The sequence below is a fragment of the Eleutherodactylus coqui genome, chromosome 5, assembly GCF_035609145.1.
Source record: "Eleutherodactylus coqui strain aEleCoq1 chromosome 5, aEleCoq1.hap1, whole genome shotgun sequence".
Lineage (NCBI taxonomy): Eukaryota > Metazoa > Chordata > Amphibia > Anura > Eleutherodactylidae > Eleutherodactylus > Eleutherodactylus coqui.
The window spans coordinates 195,471,976-195,494,985 of record NC_089841.1 but is presented as its reverse complement, the minus strand read 5'-3'; the positions used below and the strand labels follow the sequence as shown (position 1 = coordinate 195,494,985).

The 23,010-nt window shown below is 46.9% G+C and overlaps 2 protein-coding genes across 2 annotated transcripts; one reads left to right on the top strand and one right to left on the bottom strand.

Moving 5' to 3' along the window:
• Positions 1–751: 751 nt before the first annotated feature.
• On the bottom strand, positions 752–6,288 carry LOC136628227 (proteasome subunit beta type-5-like). The gene is made up of 3 exons (XM_066603956.1): positions 6,077–6,288; positions 2,466–2,772; positions 752–1,836 (listed from the first exon to the last, which is right to left on the bottom strand). The coding sequence occupies exons 1-3, from the start codon at positions 6,248–6,250 to the stop codon at positions 1,547–1,549; spliced, it is 771 nt and encodes a 256-aa protein (XP_066460053.1). The 5' UTR covers positions 6,251–6,288; the 3' UTR covers positions 752–1,546.
• A 7,247-nt stretch (positions 6,289–13,535) lies between these two features.
• Positions 13,536–14,384, top strand: LOC136628919 (proteasome subunit beta type-11-like). Its single transcript, XM_066604994.1, has one exon. It carries the CDS (start codon positions 13,536–13,538, stop codon positions 14,382–14,384), a length of 849 nt encoding a protein of 282 aa, XP_066461091.1.
• The last annotated feature ends 8,626 nt before the right edge of the window (positions 14,385–23,010 follow it).

Sequence of the window (23,010 nt, the reverse complement as noted above, 5' to 3'; positions counted from 1 at the left end):
AATACACAGAGGTTGGAGCTGAAGCAGCGGAAGTCTTCGCGCCGACCTCTGTGTAGTGGCTGGCGCGGCTCCCGTTGATTTCAATGAGAGCTGTGCCTGCAGTTACAAGCGCCGGCCACTACTCAGAAGTTGGTGCAGAGACTTCCACTGCTTGGGAACTACAAACATTGAGGGAAAAAAAGAAAAATGGACTGAACATGACCGACAGTGAGCCGCTGCTGTCATAAGCACTACAGAAACACCAGGTACGCAAAGTCGTTGGCCGGACTCACAACCAGAATCCGCTGCAGGCCACCAGCATATGGAATCCGGTCCGCCCGTGTGAGCCTGACTTTATAGGCAAGAGCTGTATGCAATCTTAGCGCACATCCACGGGGCAATAGTGGTGGATTTTGCTACGGCATTTATGAAGTTAAGAAAACCTCAGTGTTCACATGATACCTGTGGGAAATGTGAAATGTGCTGAAGTTCCATTCTGCTGTGTGCGAATAAAACTTCAATGACAAATATTTGTAGGTTTTCTGCTAGAATTGCTGGAAAAAAAAAAAAGAAGATAGTCGCTGAATAGCAATCTCCTTTTATTTTCTTACTTTCATACTGATAATGACCATTTTACTCATTTTCTATTGCCCCCTACACTGTGGCCAGCTCTGAAGAGGACCGCCTGCATATGACCACAATGTGCGTTATTTTATATGGACAAGTATAACCAGTGAGAATATATTCTCATACAAGAAATAAAACTTTAAAGTGACTTATGAAGAACTTGTTTAATAAGATGTAATATGGCAGACACTTCATATTGTAATATCCAACATAACAAAATCCTGTATTTTTTATATAAAGAGTAAAGAAACTTAAGGTGTTCAGATGAAGTTTAATGTCACACATATTCCACCCCTATTGTTTTCGACAGATTCATACGGGCAGATTTTTCAACACGTGGATTTGAAATAAGCTTCATGAAAAAAAAAAGTGGTCTATTACTTATTGACATGGAATCCTTGTTAGATATTTGCATGTGGATTGGCTCCAGACTGGGTCTAAATCCACGTGTAGATCAGATGTTCAAGGCTCAACCTTACAAATACGTGTGAGATTTTACCACTATGTACTTATGCTTGTGTGAACATACCTTAATGGGACTCTGTCAGCGCCTATGAGATCCATAAACTACAGTTATAGATTTAGAGGACCCGGGGTTGCCGAATTCAGGGATGTGACTCTCATAACCACCAGCCTTCCCGTTCCTGAAGGGGTACGTCCTCATTATGTGGCACTTATAAGTAGTCCACTGGCACAAGGAGTGGTGGTGGCTTCACGGGCAGACAGAGGATGAATGGGAGGACAGGTTAAGTATGAGTGTGGCATCCCTGGACTCCGTGCCCTAGCTCCTATAACTTTAGTGTATGGAGCTCATAGGAGCTGACAGTCTGTACTGTGTTTTATTGAGCCTAAACGTCCTTTTCCATCCCATTGTGGTACCTCAGACCATCAGGAGGGCAGTAGAGCTTCATAAGTATCCCCCACTTTCTAAACTAGAACATTAAGAGTCAGTCATCCCCTTGTACTTTTCATGTAGGTCAGCCACGTCATCTTGTGACACACGTAGCCAACCCTCTTCTTTCACATGGTAGAGATTCACCACTCCACCTGAGTAAGCATCACGGTAGGTTGCTTGGTAAATGGCGCGGCGTGCAAGCTCTTGGGCTTCCTCTGTTTCTAGGTCGTAGTTGTAGCCTCTATCCAACACGCCATAAGCATACATGGAGCCCGAGCCCACCGAGAAGACGGAACCAGACACTCGATTTCCTTCACTGTCCACGTAATAAAGACCTGCGTAAAGAAGAGAGGTTAAATACATGGACAAGTCTTCTCTACAAAACTACTGCTAATAAAGCCTAATGGATAGTTCTGAATCATTAATGTAAACGAGACAACCCTCCAAGCACCGTATGGTCAGTGTGGAAGACGACTGTCAGGGATACAAGGAGATGAGCGCCTTGAGCGTGGCCATGGCCAGCGTACCGTCGCTCTGTGTCTCTGGCCACTGTCCTTATAAGGGAAACCATTAAGGAGGTGGTCTGAGACATACGTTTTGCCTTCAAACAGCTCCACCATGGCCACAACAAACAAAAAGCTTATATTCCTCTCTCCCCACAAGTCCCCAACCAGAGGGTCTCCCTGGTGCCATTGTTTACTGTCGGCCCATGACGTTCCATAAACCTGCTGCCGCAGCCAATGACAGGGCTGCATGGGAACAGGCTGACTGCAGCCGGTAAACTATACATCACCAGGTAGACCGGCAGCAGACGGCGGGGGACATGTAGGGAGAGCAGAGTAGAAGCCTTTTGTTATGTTGTGGCCACGGGGAGCTGTTTTTAGACAAAACATCTCAGACAATCCCTTTAAAAGGCACAAAATCACAATTAGTTACCCTGCAGGGTAGACTGTTCTCTACTTACCTGGCCCTCTCTTGTCCCATCCACAGATCATGGTTCCCATAGACAGGCCCATGCCCTTGTATTGATATACCATATTGGCCAGTAGTTTTGAGGCTGCAGCCACAGATATACGTTCCTTGTTCCTAAGTTCATAGATGCGGCACTGACGGGCGAGGAGCCTCTCCCAGAAGCTGCAGTCGGCGGCACCACCTGCCATTGTGCCCAGCAGGTATGGATTGATCTCGATAACTTTCTTCACAGTCTGTGAGGCGATGTAAGAGCCGGCCGTAGCTCTGGAGTCAACGGCCACAATGACTCCGTGACGGAACTGACAAGTGAAAGGGACAGACATGCCACTGTTAGACCATAACATCTGGTAGAGATGATTAGTGACGACGTTACTGTATAAGCAATCGGTTATGTCACGCAGCATGGCAGTACCAAAGCAAAACCGCAACAGTGAAGCAACTATTGGTGGTCCTAGTACTGGGAATCACACCTGATCCAACCTGAAGAATGAGTGCGTGGCCATTAGTACAGACTGGGCAGGCACCACAACACCCAGAGGACCTGCAACATCTACAAGTCAAGGCTTTTTAAGGCACCAAGTAGTGTTGGGTTCGTTCCTTGCTGCTGCTACCGTGTGTCCCCAATAGTAAGCCTTACCCCGCCGGCTGCTAGGCAAGTATTATAAGACACCCCCCAAAAATAAGACACTGTGCCTCTTGAGGCAAAAATAAATATAAGACAGTGTCTTTTCTTTTTTTTTAAGGGAAACACGGTAGCTTTTGGGGTCAAATTTTTCCTGTGAGGCAAGTTTTAGCCCACTTTTCACAGAAGCGACAAAATCGTGTAATTTTTTCATGATGTGACAGCGGCACAAATCGCAGGTATATGGAGCCCATGCTTTCCAATTGGTTCCTTCACATCAGTGATGTTTTGTAGGCTGCTACACTGCGAGAAAAAAAATTGCGCCATGCTCTATACAGCTGCGATTTTTTAAAAATGTTTTGTGGCCCATAATTCCTTATGGAACGTTCCTTTATGTTGCATCGCATGAAATCGCGGTTTCCGTGTGATGGGATGGAACTTTTACAGTATGAAGTCCTATTGTTTATCCCTAAAATGAGCCCTAGCTACATTAAAAAAAAAAACAAACAAAAAAACATTACCCAACAGGCGCTGTCTGCTCTGCTGCACTTCTCCTCTGGCAGTTCCGTGGCATTTGTCTGTAGTCTTCAGCCGGCGCTTTCTGGTGAGGGGATTCAAAAATCCCGCCTCCAGGAAGCGCTGGCTCTGATTGGTTCATTGAGCACTGCAGCGACTGGTTCTTGAGCACCACAGATCAGCAAATCATAGCTATCACATTGAATAGCTGTGATCAGTTCATTGTGCGCTGCAGTTATTGGTTCTTGAGCGCTGCGGCTCAACCAATCAGAGCCAGCGCTTCCTGGAGGTGGGATTTTTGAACCCCCTCACCAGGAAGCGGTGGCTGAAGACTACAGACAAGTGTTCCGGAGCTTTGCCACCACCAGCCCCATTGAAAACAATGGGCGATATCGCTAAAACATTAGACATGCTGCGATTTGTTTCCCGCATCGCGATGCGGCGCCATGAAGGGAGACATCACAAGTGTGAATGAGCCCATTCAAAAGAATGGCTGTCATATTTGGGCGTCTCGCAACGCACAAGTCTCGCACGATATTCCCGCCAGTGTGAAGGCGCCCTTATAAAGATCGTCTGTATGAAAAGTTGAGGAAGTCTGTAAATAAATTGTATCACCTGCACTGATCCCAACTTACAGCTCTATGTACCCCAGAGCTGCATGCATAAAGCTGCGGCTACATGGGGACATGAGTTGCACAGCACAAAGTTGTCACTAATCCTGTATTCTGACCGAACGCGACTGCAAAAAATCTGTTTGCTTTGGGTCGCAAACAACTATCACACCAGTGACGATGCGAGGGGTCATTCACACGGGGGTAAGCGGTTTTCGGTCAGTGAATAGAAAGTGTTTATGGACCAAAAAAACCCCACTCAGTGCGTTTTTCAGCTGTTCTGCGTTTTATTCTTGTATACGTATGTAGCGTATCTACGCAGCCCCATCGACCTCAACGGGCAATTTTGGGGCATCATACGCACCCAAACAGGTCATGCTTTGTTTTTTTTTTCACGCGGCCAAAAGTGACATGAGTAATAGACTTGTCTGAACGCCCCGATGTAAATCAATGGGCATTCAGCACAGTGTGAAACACTCCCTTAGGGCCGCTTCACACTGGCGAGGGCGATAGCCGATAGCACCCCCTCGCAATCCATGTGAAGCTCCTGGATGCGAGGCATTTTCAGGTGAAAGCAGCCTTGCATCACTGCGGGGAATCCCTTTCCCCACCTCGGTCCAAAGGATTTCCCCGCAGGTCAGAAGGGATCCCCTAATGCAGCTGCCCCAGCTGGAGAGCATGAAAATAAATAAATCTTGTTCTTTTTATAGCGCCAACTTATTCCGCAGCGTTTTCAGGTAATTTATTACCCCCCACCACGCTGGGTCCTCATATTACCGACCTTGGAAGGATGGAAGGCTGAGTTTACCCTGAGCCAGCTACCTGAACCATGCAAGGATTGAACTTACAAGCTTCAGGTCACGAGTGAGAGCTTACACTCTGCGCTACACGAGGCTGCTATTGGTGCTGCTGCTGTCAGCCCTATTGAAAAAAATGGGCGATATTACAAAAATCGCGGCATATCCTCTTTTTTGTGAGCGCAGCCTAATGTGATTCCATCGCCAAGCTTATTGCCAGATACAACCATAATGGTCCTTTAAACCACCGGCCGATTATTGAGTGTTCCCCTGAATGTGACAGTGGGCAGTGATGTCATTCCTTATGTGGCATCTCTGGGCACACAGCCAGACCCCAGTGCGGTGCGGGCGGAGCATACTGGGTGCACAAGACATCTCAGCAGCCACAGCAGTCAAGACCCCAGGGGTGTGATAGAGGAAGGTGGGAGAGCCCGGCCCCATTGGACGGTCCAGCTGTCATTAGCATATCACGCGGAACGCACAGAAATGTCCTTAAATCTGGAGCCTCCTCCAAGCATCGAGGTCCCACAATATGAGTACAATTAGTTATAAGGACAGAATGTAGCAACAGGCTTCCGTTAACCCCTTCCCACCCTGTGCCCTACTATTACACCCCGCTGTGATATGCCATACCCACACGACCCCCGCCGTTGTAACTGACCGCCAGGGTCCCGCTCCAGCATTTAGGATCGGAGGTCGCACAATCTAAGGGTGGTCTCACACCTGCGGCGGGGGTCCTGCTTGGTTGGGGAAAGCAGGAAAGGGGAATCCCCATGGCCGAGCAGCGCTAGGCGGACCCCACTGACTATAATGGGGTCTGCCCAGTTTTTAGACGGCGGCGGTTCTGGCGCAGACGTGAGCCCAGCCATGATAACCGTGGCACTGGCAGACGTCTGGACGATGGCCGCTCTGTCCTGCATTGTGACACCTAAGAGATCAGAGGCTGCCCTACTAACTCGCCCCATGAAAGCTTCTTAGAAGAGGTGCCAACTCCTGGTACCGCTGTACCCATCACACCCGTACCCCCTGCGCAGCCATACTGCCGGCTATTGTGTACCTTGAAGGCCAGGGTGGTGGTTCCGTGCAGAAACTCAATGCCCGGCTCAGCGGTTCCCTGCCCGAGTCCCGGGACCACCTGGAAGCTGAGTCCGCCGGCGTCCAGGCCGCAGCTGGCGGGGACATCCCTGGGCCACAGAGAGCCCTCACTTCTCACTACACTCGCCAGCGCCATGTTCCCAGCGAGGATTACAGCGGCGCGCGGAGAACTCTGGGATACGGCGCGTGTGACGTCACGGTGATGGTGCGAGTTCTGCGGCCATGTTTGAGAAGGGCATGACTAGGCTGGACACGGACTGTTAGACGCCATATTAGATGAGGGCGTTATGTAAGCGGATGGCGTATTTACATCTTCAACAGCACTTCGGAAATATTCACCAATCAGGTTGCTGAAATTGTGAGACAGACAACCCAAACAACCAATCAGGTTGCTGGAATTGCTGAATAGGGCCGAAGTGCTGATGAAGATGTTAATATGCAAGTCGATGCTGTGGAGAGTTTCAAATGAACGCTTAATTTTATGTACGTGAACATATTTTTCAATGACCATCTAATGTGACGAATATAGCAAATGTTTAGTTTAAGGTAAAGCTGTGCTCATTAGAATTGTCAGTGTGGTTCATGACAACCAATCAGATCACCTCTTATATCTACATAATCTGCTCTAGAGAAATGAAAGCTGAAATCTGATTGGTTGCTATCCAAGTCCGTGGTATAGCCTGCAGTGTCACATGACCCCACACTGGTCTTTCCTTATATGTCACCTCTTTAGTGGTAAACGTCATTTTTGACAAACCTTATTGATAATTGATATGTGTCTTAGCATTTAATAGTCTACAGCTAACGGGACAAGTATGGCCGACCGCAGTACTGGTTCCCAGAACTTTAGGCCTTATTAACCCAGAAAGAGTTTGGTCCAATGGCGATATGATGGAACGCGCACGTGAAAATAACACATCCATTTCGATGTGTTTATATGAGTGATTTTTCTTGCAGCGATGCAAAGCAGTCTTCTCGCAAAACACATTGCAATCATGACAAAACCGCGGGTCTACAGGTGTGATATCAGCCCATATTACACCTCCGGCAGAGCTCTCTACTTCCCAAAGCCTGAGGAACGTTCCAGAGCAATGAAGCAACGGGTCAGGGTGGTTTCACATCTCCGTCGGCGGTTCCGATTCCCCGCGCCATTCGGGGAGCAGGAAAGCAGAATCCCCACGGCCGAACGGCTCTGTATTATAACGGAACGGAATAGCGTCGAATGGACTCCATTGACTATAATCTGTTTGTTTTTCACTCAGCTGCCCATCGTTTTTCCGAAAGACAATCTGCTATGAATCCTCCGACCGAATGTTCCAGCGCAGATGTGAGACAGGCGCAGGGTGTTTCCGTATGGGTGCTGCTATTCCATACATTGTCTTAGGCCTCATGTCCACAGGCGGATTTTCGCTGCGGATTCCGCTGCGGGGGTTCCGCTCCAAATTCTGCAGCAATAACCCTCCATAGCTCATGTCCACGAGCGGAAACCACAAATGGCTACCGATTGCGGTTTCCGCTTGCGGATGAAAAATCGCAGCATGCTCCATTTTGCTGCGGTTTCCGCACGGATGGATTCCATTGAAGTCAATGGAAGCCGTCTGACCAGTGGCCTGTCTGCAATTGACGCTGCGGACGGGTCGCGGATTCTGCAGGGAAAGCAGGAGTTTAAAAAAAATAAAAAATCTGTACTGCACATATCCAACAGCGAGCCGTGCGGACCATCCGCAGTACAGAAAGATGTCAGGTAATGCAGACGCCGCTGCTGGTGGGGTCAGATTCCGCTGAGGGCTCCAGTATGCAGAATCCGACCCGCCCATGGACAAGAGGCCTTACGGAGATATTCCCCCAGTCTCCAGTTCAAACTGACCCGCAGGGGAGCTGGTGATCCCTCCGGCTAGAACTGCCCTCGCCATGTTGAAGCTGCTGCCTGAGGCCTGCCAGTCCAGGATTAGTGTATCTTGACGCCACCAGGAGCTAGGGGTTTGACAGAAGGAACGTCCCTCTCACACCACTAGCTCCCGATAGGGTGAAGGCACGAAGGTCCTAGCAGTACAGTGTGCATTGATTTGTGCCAGAACTGCAGGGTTAGTTAGTTATCACGCTTGGACAACGAGGGCCCGTGCTTCCGATCTAGAATGACCACGACCGAGAGCATTGTTCCATTCAGTGTTGATGTTGGAGGAGGTACCGTTGTCTATCTGTTGCACCCTCAAGCGCCACGGACATGCAGGAGGCCTCCGCCATCTGGCAGGGGGTCGTTTTTCCTAGCAATTGCTGCTGTTAGAGCACCGTGGGCCGGGACAGCTTCTGACAAGCGTGCAGCATGACCAAAAAGTGTGAGTCGTCTCCTTGTTATTGTTTCTGTGATTGACTCAGGCCCCGGACACGGAGAATCTGGCGTTGGCATCGCATGTGAAAGGGCTCCAGACGCTCAGTGGTTTGTGACAGCAAGGTCCAGGTCTCTGAGCCATGTCATAATGTAAGCCTAAGAAGAACAGTAACCCTCACGCTAACCGTGCAGCACTGGCACAAATCAATGCAGACGCTGCAGCGTGTGTGCTCCATCCTGGCCGCCCAGCGGCTCACTTCTCTGTCCTGGCCGCTGCTGACTTACAGCTCTGTCCTGGGCGCTAGCTGTCAGCTCTGTTCCGCCGGCTGCATCAATGGTCTGTGACGGATGCTCCCGGGAAAGCTGAGTAACTTCGATTTGGCCTCCCTGCTACTTATGGCGTTCTTGTATAGTGAGGGGTGTTCCGCCTTCTGGGCCGCCGCTGCTGGGGGTGCGCAGCTGCAGGAGCGGCGGCCGCTGTATGACTTTTCTATACATCTTTTGTGCCCTTCCAGGACCAGCAGCTGAACAAGCTGTGCAGCCAATCAGGTACAGGGAGCATCACCCCCCCCCCCCCTTCCCGCAATCTAGGTTCCACCAGGAATTCCTGAGTGTCCATTTTGGACTCCCAGAGCTAAGAGCGCCTCTAGTGCTGGACCAGAGCCTAGCAGCTGCTACTACTGCATGAAGAATATGTCTGTGCCTTCTAGCTCGGAATTAAAATAAATTAGTTTTCACATTCCTGTCCTCCTACCCCCTCCGTAGTGAGGTACAACTACTAGTGTGTGCTGACCGCCTCTGACCTCCTGTACATGCGCTCAGGCGCAGTTTTACCGCAGATCCTCACAGTTTTCAAGCTGATGCTTTATAGTAATGTAGGTTTGCAGGTAAATTGCTGTATGTGTAAAATGGTCACAGTGTAGCTTCTACATGTGGACTCCTCCTTCATAGTATATACCGTAACGCCACGGATGCTTATCTATCATGGGAACGGCGGCCTACCAATTCCCACCCATCGTATTTTATATATCCGTTTGTTTGTGTCGTATACAAATGCACAGTTCTGGTCCGATTTGAGTGACAGTCTGCATGAGCGTTCTTCAGCATCAACCGAAAACGCACCGACTTCCCCTGTAATATTTGTTGGGGGTCATAGCAGCCAATCACAGCGCAGCTTTAATTTCTTATACTGCTAAGGTAAAATGAAAGCTGCACTGTGATTGGCTGCTACAGCTCAGCTTTCATTTCTTATGCTGCTGAGGTAAAGAAAAAACTGCGCTGTGATAGGTTGGTATGGGCGGTATTAGTGTATCTTGACGCCACCAGGAAGTCCTGCTGGAGTCCAGATTGACAGTGGCGTGACGTCCCCTGTCAGTGATTGGTTGCTTGCCTGTAGGTTCTGGAAGTCCACTAACGCTGCAGCCTGGATAACAGCCGAGACATAGGAGACAGGAGTCAGCAGCCAGACGCTTGTCCTGTCGGTGGAGCAGCACATGTGAGTGGGAGCGGCCCGCAGAGAAAGCAGATGATGCGGCGGTTGGTGGAACGCTGCAGTCAGGGGCCGGCCGGCTGAGCAGCATATGCGTGGGCAGCGGAAACATTTGCAGCCATGTGGGGGTGGATCGCCCATCACGAAGCACACAGCCTGCAGCTGCTGCTGGAACGCAGCACTCAGCCGCTGGCCGTTCTGCCGGCAGAAGTTATGCGCGGCCAGCGACAACATGAGGGTGAGCGGGTCAGTAGCCATCTTGGAGGAGAGGGCCTGCGTCGGCTGCCGCAACTCAGTCGTCAGCCGGCGGCCGGCTGGAATCCGGGGATGGGCGGTACGTCAAAGTCATCGCTGCAGCGTCTGCATTGATGACTGGCTGCTCTACTGCCTTCGCCGGATGGTTACTTCTCACCGTCAGCCTAAGGCAGGAGGGCAGCCAGTCATTAATGCACACCATGCTGCTAGAACCTTCGTGTTTTCACCCTATCGGGAGCTGGGAGTGTGACAGGGGCGTTCTCTCTGTCAAACCCCTAGCTTCCGGTGGCGTCAAGATACACTAATACTGCTATGGGCTACACAGATTTTCTTTTGGGCAGCCTCCATAACAGCGTGGTGCGGGGCTCATTTCTGTGGCCCACTTTGTATATTCCAGGACTGCTAGTCATAAAATTGGGTATAGCACCTAGTTCTGAATATACTTCAGTGGAAAAGTGGCATCTGGTTCAGCCACCTCTCTATTAACCCCTTCCTGCTCCAGGATGTACATTTACGTCATGCAGGTGCTGGTTATGTATGAAGAGAGATTGCTGCGCGACCTCTCTTCATACAGCGCGGGTGTCAGCTGTTTATTACAGCTGACACCCGCGGGCAATAGCTGCAATCACTTTGGCATCTCGCATCACTTTGGGGAAGCAGCGATCATCTGGGACAGCTCACAGTGGAATTTAATGGGAAAGCTCGCACCGTATTGCACTCGCGTGCACCTAGCATTGAATGGAAGCCGGCCGTGCGTGGCCCGCACAAAATCGCAGCATGCTGTGATTTCTCCCCTGCGAGTGGAAAATTGCAAGTGTTTCCACTCGTGGGCATGATATCTCGTTTTGCCATTGCATGCTGTGGGCTGGATTTGCTGCAGAATCCGGAGGTGTTTACGGGAGATTGGGGATTGGGTTTTTTTGCCGCGCAGATATGCACAAAGGCACTGATGGTCATTTGTGTCGAAAAAAATCCGCAACCCCTCCTCCCTAATTGATTTTAACCTTCAAATCTGCAGTGAATCAGCAAATGTATTTGTGGATGCACTGTGGATTGTAAACTCCCATAGAGATGAGTGGAGCACATCTGCGCGTGATCCGCAGTTAAATGGAGCCTGCTGCAATTTATGATCTACGCGTGGCATCCGCCAATCAAATAGAAACAAATCCGCAGGTGTTGAATCAAGTGCGGACGCCCAATGCTTCCTATGGGTGGCTTGGTTTGCGGATCATAACATTGTGCCTTGGGACATTGTGCCTATGATTACAGGTGCAGCTAGAGCTGCTGGCAGCCTGATACTCTCTCCCAGTCCCCTTATGCCCCCTGTCCACGACCGTGAATTCGCCGGCGAATCACGCAGGCTGAAGCTTTCCATAGCGTTGCTATGGAAGGCGCCGGCCCCGTGTCCACCTCGCAGCATGCTGTGAATTGCCCCGATTCTCCGCGGTCAGCCTATTTATTACATAGGGCTCCTGCGGTGGAGATCTGCCACGGGACTTCACAACGCCCGTGGACAGCCGGCTTAAGTGAAACAAAGAGTGGAGAAGCTGATGGTGGGCAACACAACATGTAGGAGGAGGATGCGGGATTGGCTGAGACACAGCCCGGGGGGGTGGGGGGGGGGGGGTATGGGAGATGTCGTAGGAGCAGCACAGAAGTCTGTGAACAGGAAATGCAGGATGGACAATGTCAATTGTGGACGGACTGCAGGTCGGACGTCTTCCATTGACTTCAATGAAAGCTATCCGTGCGGATACCACAGGAAAATTGAGCATGCTGTGATTTTCTTCTCCAAGCGGTAACCACAATTGGTTTTCACTCCTGTGCATGAAGAATCACTTCTCCATAGTACACTACAACACAAAATTGAAATCTATCTTCCAGGCCCCCAGGAGCCTCGACACCATTCTATCATGTAAGGCATCCATGTCTTCCTATTCAAGTACACTACTGTTATCTCAAGGTCATTGGTATTGAGATATAGCGCCGGATCAGTCGTTGTGACTACACCCTGCATGTCGTCATCAGTGTTTTTAGGGATATTAACCCTTTCCAATCCAATTTTGGCTTCAGGGTTTCCTAAAAGGCTTCTTTTTTTTTTTGCTGTTATACAACGGTACCATCTGTTACCTAAAGCCAGTGTGTGTGTGCGCCAAAGAGGCTCTAACAGCAGAGTGGCTGGCAATAGATGGTAAGAATACCCTGTCGCATGTCTTCTGACATTAGAGCCGTACAAGCTTTAATCAGAATGTAGGAAGACGTCAGACAGTGGATTGAAAAGGGTTAATCCACCATCAAATTGATAGAAATCAGACCACACAAATCTTGTGCAGAGGTTCTCTTCAGGCGCACATGTCTAGTCACTGAAGTAATGTCAGAAAAACCTTTTATTTTCATTTGTACTTCACATTAAAGTTCCATCCAGACGTAGCAGATTCTTGGGTGGAAGATCACAGCATATTACAGGACCAAATCTCATTCACACAAAAATCCGCGAGTAGATTGGCGCGGTGCCGATCTTATAACTCCAGCATGTCAGTTCTTTCTGTAGATTTCCACCATGGATTTGACCCTTAGCAGTGCATAATAACGCATTTTGTCAGCGTCCTCGCAGAATGTGTGTCAAAATTCACAGCACATTTTTTTCCGACATGGACGTAGCCTAAAGGGATTTTCTATGTTCTTCCTGTAACTGTACATGCACAACGTGCTTAGGTGAGATTTGAGGAAGACACGGGCAGATCAAGACGAATAAAAGTCCCAATTTAGTTAGTAGTACAAGGTGCAACCTAAAATGTTAAATAAGATACATACATGATTAAATTAGGTATGTACATGATTAATTAGGTATGTACATGAGTAAAAAGATACGTATATGATTAAATTAGGTATGTACTTGAGCAAGTAAGGTATGTACATGATTAATTAGGTATGTACATGATTAATTAGGTATGTACATGAGTAAGTAAGGTATGTACATGATTAATTAGGTATGTACATGAGTAAATAGTATGTATGTGATTACTGCTCTGTATCAGTAGTAAAACTGTTTATGGGTTCGTTGAGGGATAATGCTACAGCATCGTGAAGCTGCTTCCCCTCATTTATCATCTTCTCCTTCTCATCATGCTTCGGCATGTACTTTAGCCCAACTATCTTATTTCAGAGGATGCTGAGCAGGGATTGGATATCCAAACCGTGTTTACTGTGTATTATGCGTCTGCAAATACCATTTGCCTCCTCGAAGTAAGATAAAAGTGACACCATTATCAGCATATTAATTCATAGTAGTTCTCTCTTGGAGGAACCTTAAAGACATTCAATACTATCCAAGATTTTGTAGTAGAAATGGCACTGCAGAGTGTTTGCGGATGGGATGCTACGAATTCAAGCCAGTACCTATCTCACAACCTGGACCTGTTTCCGTCCCACAATGTAGCAATCAAACCTTTCCCTAACTTCCATCAGACATGCCAAGGCTCTTCCCACCATTCTGATTCTGGACCCCCACCACCGGCACATGGCACCACCACCTTGGCCTTCCTTTATGCTGGGGGTGTTGCAGTTGCAACTGATTCACGTTCCTCTGCTGGAAAACTTGTCTGCAGCCCAGATAGCCGCAAGGCTTTCCTAATTCACAGTCATCTGCTGGCAACCACCTCAGGAAGTTCTGCTGACTGCCAGTTCTTTGGTCGAGCTCTGGCCAGAGAATGCAGGCTCTATAAAGTTAGGAATGGAAAGATGCCAAGTGTTCGAGGAGCAGCCAGAATGTTGAGTGTCTTGATGATGCCATTCCGTGGAACTGATATCTGTGCTGCCTTCACCCTTTGTGGATGGGATCAGAATGGACCTTGCATCTGTTATGTATACAATGATGGAACCCGTCTTTGTTCTGATATCATTTCTGTAGGATCCGGTTCCCCATATGCATATAGCATCATTGATGAAGGTTATAGGCCTGGACTGGAGGAAGAAGAAGCCCGTCAACTAGCCAGGCGGGCAGTCTGCCATGCAGGGAGGAGAGATGCCTACTCTGGAGGATTTGTGGATGTATACTGGGTTAGAGAAGGGGGATGTGAGAGGGATCCTAGAGAAGACCAGGTCAAACTTTATGCAAAAATGGAAGAAGACCAAAAGGACATGATGCAAAACAAGGACAAATTCAAAGCCGGAGAACAGCTCCAATCTAAAGCCTGACTGGTAATGCCAGGAGTGCTTGAGAAAAGGGATGGCCCTCCGAAATCCTGTATTGTCTAGTTACTTCCACCTCCTCCACTTGTCCTCTATGCATTGCTTAGATGTTTAGATTTATGGACTAATTCTGTTATGGATTCCACAGCTTGCTTGCTACACTATGCTCAATGTTACCAATGTAACGATACAAAGTATCTTTATATAGAGTCCATTATTTGTATACAAAGTCTGTGTGAATTGTGCTTATTTTAGGAGCACCTGAATAACATGTTTTTGGTTGTCTTTTCTAATGTATACTGCATTCTGCTTGTTGCTTTAACTATATACTATACTACCATTATACTATATATTGTCATATTTAGATAAACTGTAAGATAAGCTGATGCAACTTAAGAGTTATCTCCCAACATATCTACAAGCTTGCATACAAAAAAGATAAGTATTAAAGACACTTGAAGAGAAAGATAAAACTATGTGAAATGCGTTATGTGTGTTTAATATCTTCCAAGTGTGAGATCAATGGCTGGCTTGTATGTGCATGGTCCTTAGAAAGTATTGCTTCGAGGAAGCCATCGCAGCCCATAAGACTCTGGTTTTAATAAAAGCAGTAGACATCAAAATCCCAGCTGATCTACTCAATTATGTCTACATCTTTGAGAGTTCTTGCTTTTATAGATGCTGCTGCTTGAAGTGTACCTGTCTCTTGACAGCAACAGGTTAAGGAGCCTTTCCCCATTAATCAAAACATTACCTGGAGATATAGTTGTTCTCTTGTGTGAAATCTTCAATATTCTCTTCAGTTGTTTCTCAGTTATCTTGCTCTAACAGTTGCTGCATTTTCAAAAGTGCTAATCACTTATGGCAGCTATCGCTGTGCGCGTGGAGGCTGTCACCGAGCCGTCAGCGGACCCTGGCATGTTAGGTAAATAAACTGGCTGTAGAAATGGACAGACTAGATTTTTGCAATAAATTTTTAATGACTTCAATGCTTCGAAAAGGAAAAAAATTGCCATTTTTTTCAATATGACCCTGCGGTTTGGTAATCTACAGACAGTAGAAGAGGGTAAATGGAAGTGAGCATGACTGCAGGATTTAAGTACACATAGGATTTGTCTATAGATGTGACCATGGAGTTACATAGGTCTGCACTGGAGCTGTATACATAAAACAGTAGGATGTTTTCAAACCATTTTCAGCCATTTCAAACCTTGCATAATTGTTGTAAGAGGGCATATAACTTGTAGGGCCAATACCCACGGCCAGATTTCTGCCGCGGTTTAAGTGGCGGAAATCCGCAACGTTGCCCTGCTGCTATTAGGTTCTATTAACCCCTTAATGACGCGGCCATTTTTCTTTTTCCATTTTCGTTTTTTCCTCCCCCCTTTAAAAAAATCGCTTGTTTTTTGCGGGACGAGTTGTATTTTTCAATGGTGCTATTTAAAGTACCATATAATGTACTGAAAAACTTTTAAAAAATTCTAAGTGGAGTAAAATGAAAAAAAAACCCGACATTTCGCCATTTTTAGTGCGTCTTGCTTCTACTGTGCACAAATGGCAACAAAAACGACATGACAATTTTATTCTATGGGTCGGTACGATTACTACGATAGCAAACTTGTATAGTTTTTTTTTTACTATACTCCTCTTTTTTTTTTTTCAAAGTCATTAAATTTTTTTCAATTATTTTCTGTCGCCATTTTGTGCGCGCGATAACTTTTTAAATTTTCCGTCGACGTAGTTGAGCAAGGTCTCATTTTTTGCGGGAAGTCCTGTAGTTTCTGATAGTACCATTTTGGAATACATATGACTTTTTGATCGCTTATTATTGCGTTTTTTCTGGGAGACAGGGTAATTAAAAAAGTGCATTTCTGGCGTTCTTTATTTTTTTTCCGGACGACGTTCACCGTGTGGGAAAAATAATGCGCTACTTTGATAGTTCGGACTTTCACGGACGCGGCAATACATATTTTTTATTTATTATTTGGATTTTTAAATAATAGATATGGCAAAAGGGGGGTGATTTAAACTTTTACAACTTTTTTTTTTTTCAATTAAAAAAAACTTTATTGATTTTTTTTTTACATTACTTTGAAGTCCCCCTGGGGGACTTTAAGATGCGATGCTTTGATCGCTCCTGCAGTATGACGTAATGCTATAGCATTACATCATACTGCTTTCTGACAAGCAGTCTATCAAGCCACCCTGTGTGGATGGCTTGATAGGCAGTCTATTAAGGCAGCCCTGGGGCCTTTCATTAGGCCCCCGGCTGCCATGACACCTGCACGGCTCCCCCGATCTCACCGCGGGGGGGCCGTGCGGGACCCCCGAACATTGTTCGGGGGATTTAAATGCCGCTGTCAGAATTGACAGCGGCATTTAAATGGTTAATAGCCACGGTCGGCCGCGCGGCCGCTCGCGGCTCTTGCCCGCGGGTGTCAGCTGTTATAAACAGCTGACGCCCGCACTGTATGAAGAGAGGTTGCATCGCAACCTCTTTTCATACATCCCCCGCAGCCACAGGACGTACCGGTACGTCCTTGGTTGTGAAGGGGTTAAAACTAATAGCTCAATGTTCATGCTGTGGAAATCCGCAGCGCGAATTAAACTGCAGCATGTTACAAATGCCGAGGGAATACGTGCGGCTCGCTTCGATTGTAGTCAATGGAAGCCGGCCGTCACAGCAGATGTATCGTGTCAATGCGCGTTCCCATCCAACGCTGGCCGCGTCATCTGACACTGCCGGCACATCATGCATTGTATGCGAGACGCGTACGGCGGATGCAGGGAGGTAAGTAGGGGGGTTTTTGGGGGCGCCGTGGTGGACTTCGCTGTGATATTCCACTGGCGGAGTCCATCATAGCCGTGGGCATCAGGCCTTAAACTGCCTACAGTAGTATAGGCTAAGGTTGAATGCACACAGGCGGAAATTCTGTGCAGAATTTCTGCCGTTGCACACTGCCATAGGATTGCATTAGTTTATGCAATCCTATGTATACAGCCGCGATTTGACCGCGTGAAAACTCGCGGAGTAACAAAATCGCGGCATGTCCTTTTTCAGTGCAAGTCTCGCAGAGGCTCGCACTGACGCGCCGGCTCTGCACTGCGCATGTGCGGCTGTGCGCCAGCCGGCACTTCACAGAGCAGAGAGAGAAGATGCCGGACGGGTAAGCGAGAGGTCAATGCAGGGACAGGAATCTCACAGTTGGAATCCAACCCGTATGCAACCCCTAGGGGTGTTTACGCGTTTGTCCTTACACTTGCAATGTTTTCAATACTGTGATGTTGCAATAAAAAAAAATGCACCATGTCCTATCTGCGTTTTGTGATTTTTGTTTAATCACCCATTTTTCCTATGGAGCCTTTTTGTTCGTTGTTAACAGTGAAAGCCCAACTGACCTTCGCACTAAATAATTGTGCAAAGTTATTGTGTGATTTTATTGCGGGCAGCAGCGATGCGATATTATTCCCAAGAAAAAGCATCACCGAGGCGCAAAAAACGCCTGAACACAATTGCGATTTTGCCATGATTTTCTTGCTGCAAAATCGTTCTCGCCAGTGTGAGGGAGCCCAAAAGGGCTTTAAGGATTATTCTATTATAGTTCTGTATGAATTACTTCAGCAAGTGCTATTGCCATAAGCCTGACCACTAGGACCCCCATCAGTCACTAGTTACAAGTGCCTTGTTCCTCCTCATCAGCATATACAGACGTTACAAATATATAAAAGATCAGAATACTGTAAAAACATAAAAGAAATGACACCTTACTCAACCTCCCGGCCGCTCCTCTTCCGCTGATGCTTGGGCCCAGGCTGGTCGTCAATTCCTGCTGCAGCAAGCCATTGATGTCATCACCAGCACCAGACACCTGTGACTGCTACAGCTTCACTTTGGGTGGAGATTATCTGCAACTCTTACATGTCTCTGTGTTGGGATGTCATCACTGCTGTAGCAAGAAGTGAAGACTAGTGGGGGATTCGGCATCGGTGGAAGAGGAGCCACAAAGAATCAGGTTAGCTGAGTAAAGGCTCATTTATACGCAAAGACAATCTTTCAAAGATTGAAAGATTGACAGCTCCAGCGATCATTTTGCATAAAGTGCTAATGAACACTAATGCCCATTAGCACTTTATCAGCTTTATTTGGATGTTAATGAGGTTCCAGCAGCAGTTTGCAAATCTGGACTTTGCACTCAGCTGTATTGTCTTCACAAAGGCTTCTGCAGGCTGTCAGCTGAATACAATGTAATCTTTGATGTTTTTACATTGCTCTGACCTGCTTTCCAAAATGTTTGCTTCTCTGGATGACCTATTTAACATGCAACTGGAAATTTACATCCTCCATATCTTTGCACTGTACAGATTTTTTTCTCTGTTGCTAGGCGATGATGCAGGTACCCGCGACCTGCAGGTCAGACAGCTTTTGTTGACTTCAATAGAAGCACTCTGTGCGGAATCCGCACTAATGGGTGAACACCCACTTGTTATACGATAGCCTTGCGATGCGAGAGTGAGTGAAAACGCATGATAATGAAGCCAATGATTTTCAATGGTTTCATTCTCATTTGCGATGTTTTCAATGTAATCTTGCATTGCAAAGAAGAATGGGCGATACCACCCATTGTTTTAAATGGGGCCAGTGGCAGCAGCGCTAGCCCTATTGAAAACATAGGGAAAACATTGCCCTCCCCTGACACAGCTGTGACAGCTATGGCAAGGGATTTCTTCACCCCCGTGGGGACCGCGGGAATGAAGGAATCCTCTGCCACAGCTGTGGCAGAAGCCTGTGATGCTATCCAATTTCTTTCAATTGGGCCGGCACTGCTGTGGCCCCAATGAAAGCAGTGGGTTTGCAGGGATGATTTTCTGGGAAGGGCTTGAAATATAAGCCCTTCCCTGAAAATCATAGCAAGCTGTAAAAAAAAAGTTTTACTCACCTAGAAGAGCCATCTGCCTCTTCTCTCCAGCCCCGGCAGTCTTCTTCTCTGTTCTGGACGCAGGGGATTGAAAAATCCCTGCCTTCAGAAAGCGATGCCTCTGATTGGCTGAGCACTGTGGCTCTTCTAGGTGAGTTAAACTTTTTTTAAAAACTTTTTTACAGCTTGCTATGATTTTCAGGGAAGGGCTTATATTTCACGCCCTTCCCCGAAAATCATCGCTGCAAACCCACTGCTTTTAATGGGGCTGCAGCAGTGTCAGCCCCATTGAAATAAATGGGATAGCATCATGGGCTTCTGCCATTCTGAAGGAATCCCCTGCCAAAGCTGTGTCAGGGGAGCGCAATGTTCTCCCTATGTTTGAAAGAAATGGGTGATATCACCCATTCTTCTTTGCGATGTGAGATCGGAAATCATTGGTTTCATTATCATGCGTTTTCACTCACTCTCGCATCGCAAGGCTATCGTATAGCAAGTGGGTGTCCACCCTAAGATGGAACATGCTGCAATTTTTCCTCCGCAAGTGGAGATAGCAATTAATTTCCGCTTGTGTGCAGGAAGAAGTACTTTTCCATAGCATGTAATAAACAATATTTGCTGCGGATCCGCGGTGCGAACGCCTGTCACGGATTCCGTAATGCAAATATGTTCGTGTGCAGCCGGCCGAAATGCTGAGTTGGATGCAGAATTACAGGCAGAATTCAGCCATTTCCAATCACCCATCAAAATCCGCTTATTGGCAGTGAGGATCTTGGTGCTGAATATTCCGTCCAGTGTGAAAGCACCCTAAAGAGTGCCGTCATTTACCTATGAAGGACTCAGAAAGCTTGTAGCATAAAGCACAAAACCCATAAATGATAGGTTCCTCTGCTAGCCATTCCAGCTGGGTTACAGTGACATCTTTCTTGACATGTTTTTCTTCACTTCTGAATTCTTTGATATACTGAAGGTATTTACATTTTCTTAAGAATTCTTATAGGTTTGGAGTTTTCTAACGGCTCCGGATTATCATTTCATGGGCCATTTGTTTGGTCAGGACTGGTTCTTTTTAGCATGTTTTTCATGAACTAGAATGTGAATGAACTGATATATGATGAGTGATGCTGATTGTACCGCTCTATATTGTGATAATTCTATTGTCACCGCATGAATGAATGATTTGCTTCTGCTAATAATGTAAAGTTGGCTAATATTTAGCATTCATACAGTCAATTAATATTACCATAGCAACCAATAATTACATTATGTTCTGCTTATCATAACTATACATTTTGAAGACATGGGAAAACCAATTAATGTGTTCACAAAAATGTATAGCTTTTATGTGAAAACCCACGACTGATAATTTCACTTTCCTACAATCTTATGTAAACACACAAAACTAACTAGCTGCTTAAGAAGCGACTCGGCATTCCACCCACACAAGTTTATCAGTCCCAACAGAGTATATCCTGGCCACCAGTAATGAAAGCGGGAGAAGACAGATAGGGAGTGCGGAGAGGGATGCAGCACAGGAAAACTGCTACCCTTAAACCATGCCTAACTTTTCGGGTGACTTTTCCAGAACAAGCTGTTGTGTCTGTACAAGGAATAAGACTATTTCTGGCCAATTTATGATTTGTATCCCATCATCATTTTGAACTGTACAGCAAGACTGAGTAATGTACATATGAATAAATAGCAGCAGACAGTTCATCATTAAAGCCCAACTTACATGCAAAGATGATCGCTCAGAATTCATTTAAAAGATAGGAAGAATGACAGTTTGCCCATTAGTTGCGCATTAGCCTTATTTACATGTAAACGAGCCTCTTTGAGCTGTATGCGGAGAACAGCAGGTGGTCTGTTATCTGCATACAGCCCCTTTGTTCTGCCAAAGGACTGCAGCTGAAAACAATCTTATCAGCGCTCCCAGCGTGTGGCCCCTGCTATCAGCTGGCCAGCCAAACAATGGATTTTAAACTCAACATAAAATCATTGTTTGGCTGAAAAGCTAATGATGGTAGCATATACACGCAGCGATTGTAGCTCAAAAGACATCGTTTGACCGAATTTTGAGTGATAATCATCCCATGTAAGGCCTCCTGTTCACGAGCGATAGGTCACATGCGTTACTCGTAGCGATAATCCTGCCATGGGTAACGCAGTGAATGCTTTCCATAGACTTAACTATGGAAAGTGCGACCCGACGTCCATGAGCGGAGAATGATAGCGATTCTCCGGTCGTGGGATTCAAATCATTGCATGCTGCGGTTTGCCACGATTCTCCGCGGTGAGCCTGTCTATCAGATAGGCTCATCACGGAGACCTGTCCTCCCCTCTCCTCTCCCGCTAGCGAATTCTGTCACGACCATGGACAGGCAGCCTAAATGGGGCTTAACTCCTTTACCATGTTTGTGTGTGTGTCACTCCCTTTCTCTCCTTTCATACAGTTCAATGAGCAGAATGACTCATCCCACCTCCTCTTCTGCTCTGCCATCCTAGTCTTTCCTCTTAATCATTTGAAAGCAGACAGCGGACAGCAAGCTAGGAGGGGGACCCCTAATGGCCAGCACTTTAGAGTGATTTTTCAGCAAAAAAACATAATTTTAGGTAAATAAAGCAAATTGCAGTATTGCTAGTTATCAAATGCTAGGTGTAAAATGTGCCTTCTTAATTTAAGATGTGTGCCATTGTTTTGATTCTCAGTATTGGGGTACATGTCCGCCAGCCAAGAAACGACATAAGGTCTAACGTACCTACTAAATTGTACAACTGTGTCTGGAGAATATACAGCCAGCATGTCATATGAGTGTGTTAGGGCTGGTAAATGAGAAATAGAGCTAAGTTTAGGTACAACTTTAAAAATGCCTATAGCCTATTACTATAACAGTCCACCCTACTTTCACTGCCAGACCCAGGGTCTGGCCAACAGACTTCTTTCAGGGTATGACAGCGCATGGACTCCAGTAGACAGTGACCTTGGACTAAGTACTAAAAATGGGGGTGGAGTGGGAGGAAGGGTTAATACTGTTAGAACTGGCAGAATAGTTAATAGGGATACACTTAAAATAAAACTTAACCTAAACTTTCTTAACTGTATGGTGACTAAAGCTAGAAGTCTGACCAATAAGGTTAACGAACTGCAAGTAATAATGTCTGAGGAAGACTATGACATAGTGGGAATACCTGCTTTAGGGTGCATTCACACGAACGTATATTGGCTCGGGTTTCACGTCGAGCCGATATACGTTGTCCTCGTGTGCAGAGGGGGGAGGATGGAAGAGCCAGGGCCAGAAACTGTGCTCCCGCCCCCTCTCTGCCTCCTCTCCGCCCCTCTGCACTATTTGCAATGGGGAGAGGCGGGACGGGGGTGGGGCTAATTCTCGGACCTTAGCCACGCCCCCATCCTGCCTCCTCTCATTGCAAATAGTGCAGAGGGGCGGAGAGGAGGCAGAGAGGGGGCGGGAGCCTCAGTTCCTGCTTCTGGCTCTTCCATCCTCCCCCCCCTGCACACGAGGACAACGTATATCGGCTCGGCGTGAAAACCGAGCCGATATACGTTCGTGTGAATGCACCCTTAATGAAAGCTGTACCTGGGCAGTTAGCTTATTTAAAGGCCTGTTTAAAGCCCACATTACATATATCTGAGGGAGATGAATGTGTGGAGTCTGTATGGGTAGAGATATATGAAAGGAAAACAATAATAAAATCCT

Bases quoted from the DNA above. Each gene is read 5' to 3' on its own strand.
- LOC136628919 (XM_066604994.1), top strand. From the start codon at position 13,536: ATGGCACTGCAGAGTGTTTGCGGATGGGATGCTACGAATTCAAGCCAG.
- LOC136628227 (XM_066603956.1), bottom strand. From the start codon at position 6,250: ATGGCGCTGGCGAGTGTAGTGAGAAGTGAGGGCTCTCTGTGGCCCAGG. The intron at 2,773-6,076 runs GTACACAATAGC...TTCACTTGTCAG, and splicing joins CCACCACCCTGGCCTTCAAG to TTCCGTCACGGAGTCATTGT. The intron at 1,837-2,465 runs GTAAGTAGAGAA...TTCTTTACGCAG, and splicing joins ATGGGACAAGAGAGGGCCAG to GTCTTTATTACGTGGACAGT.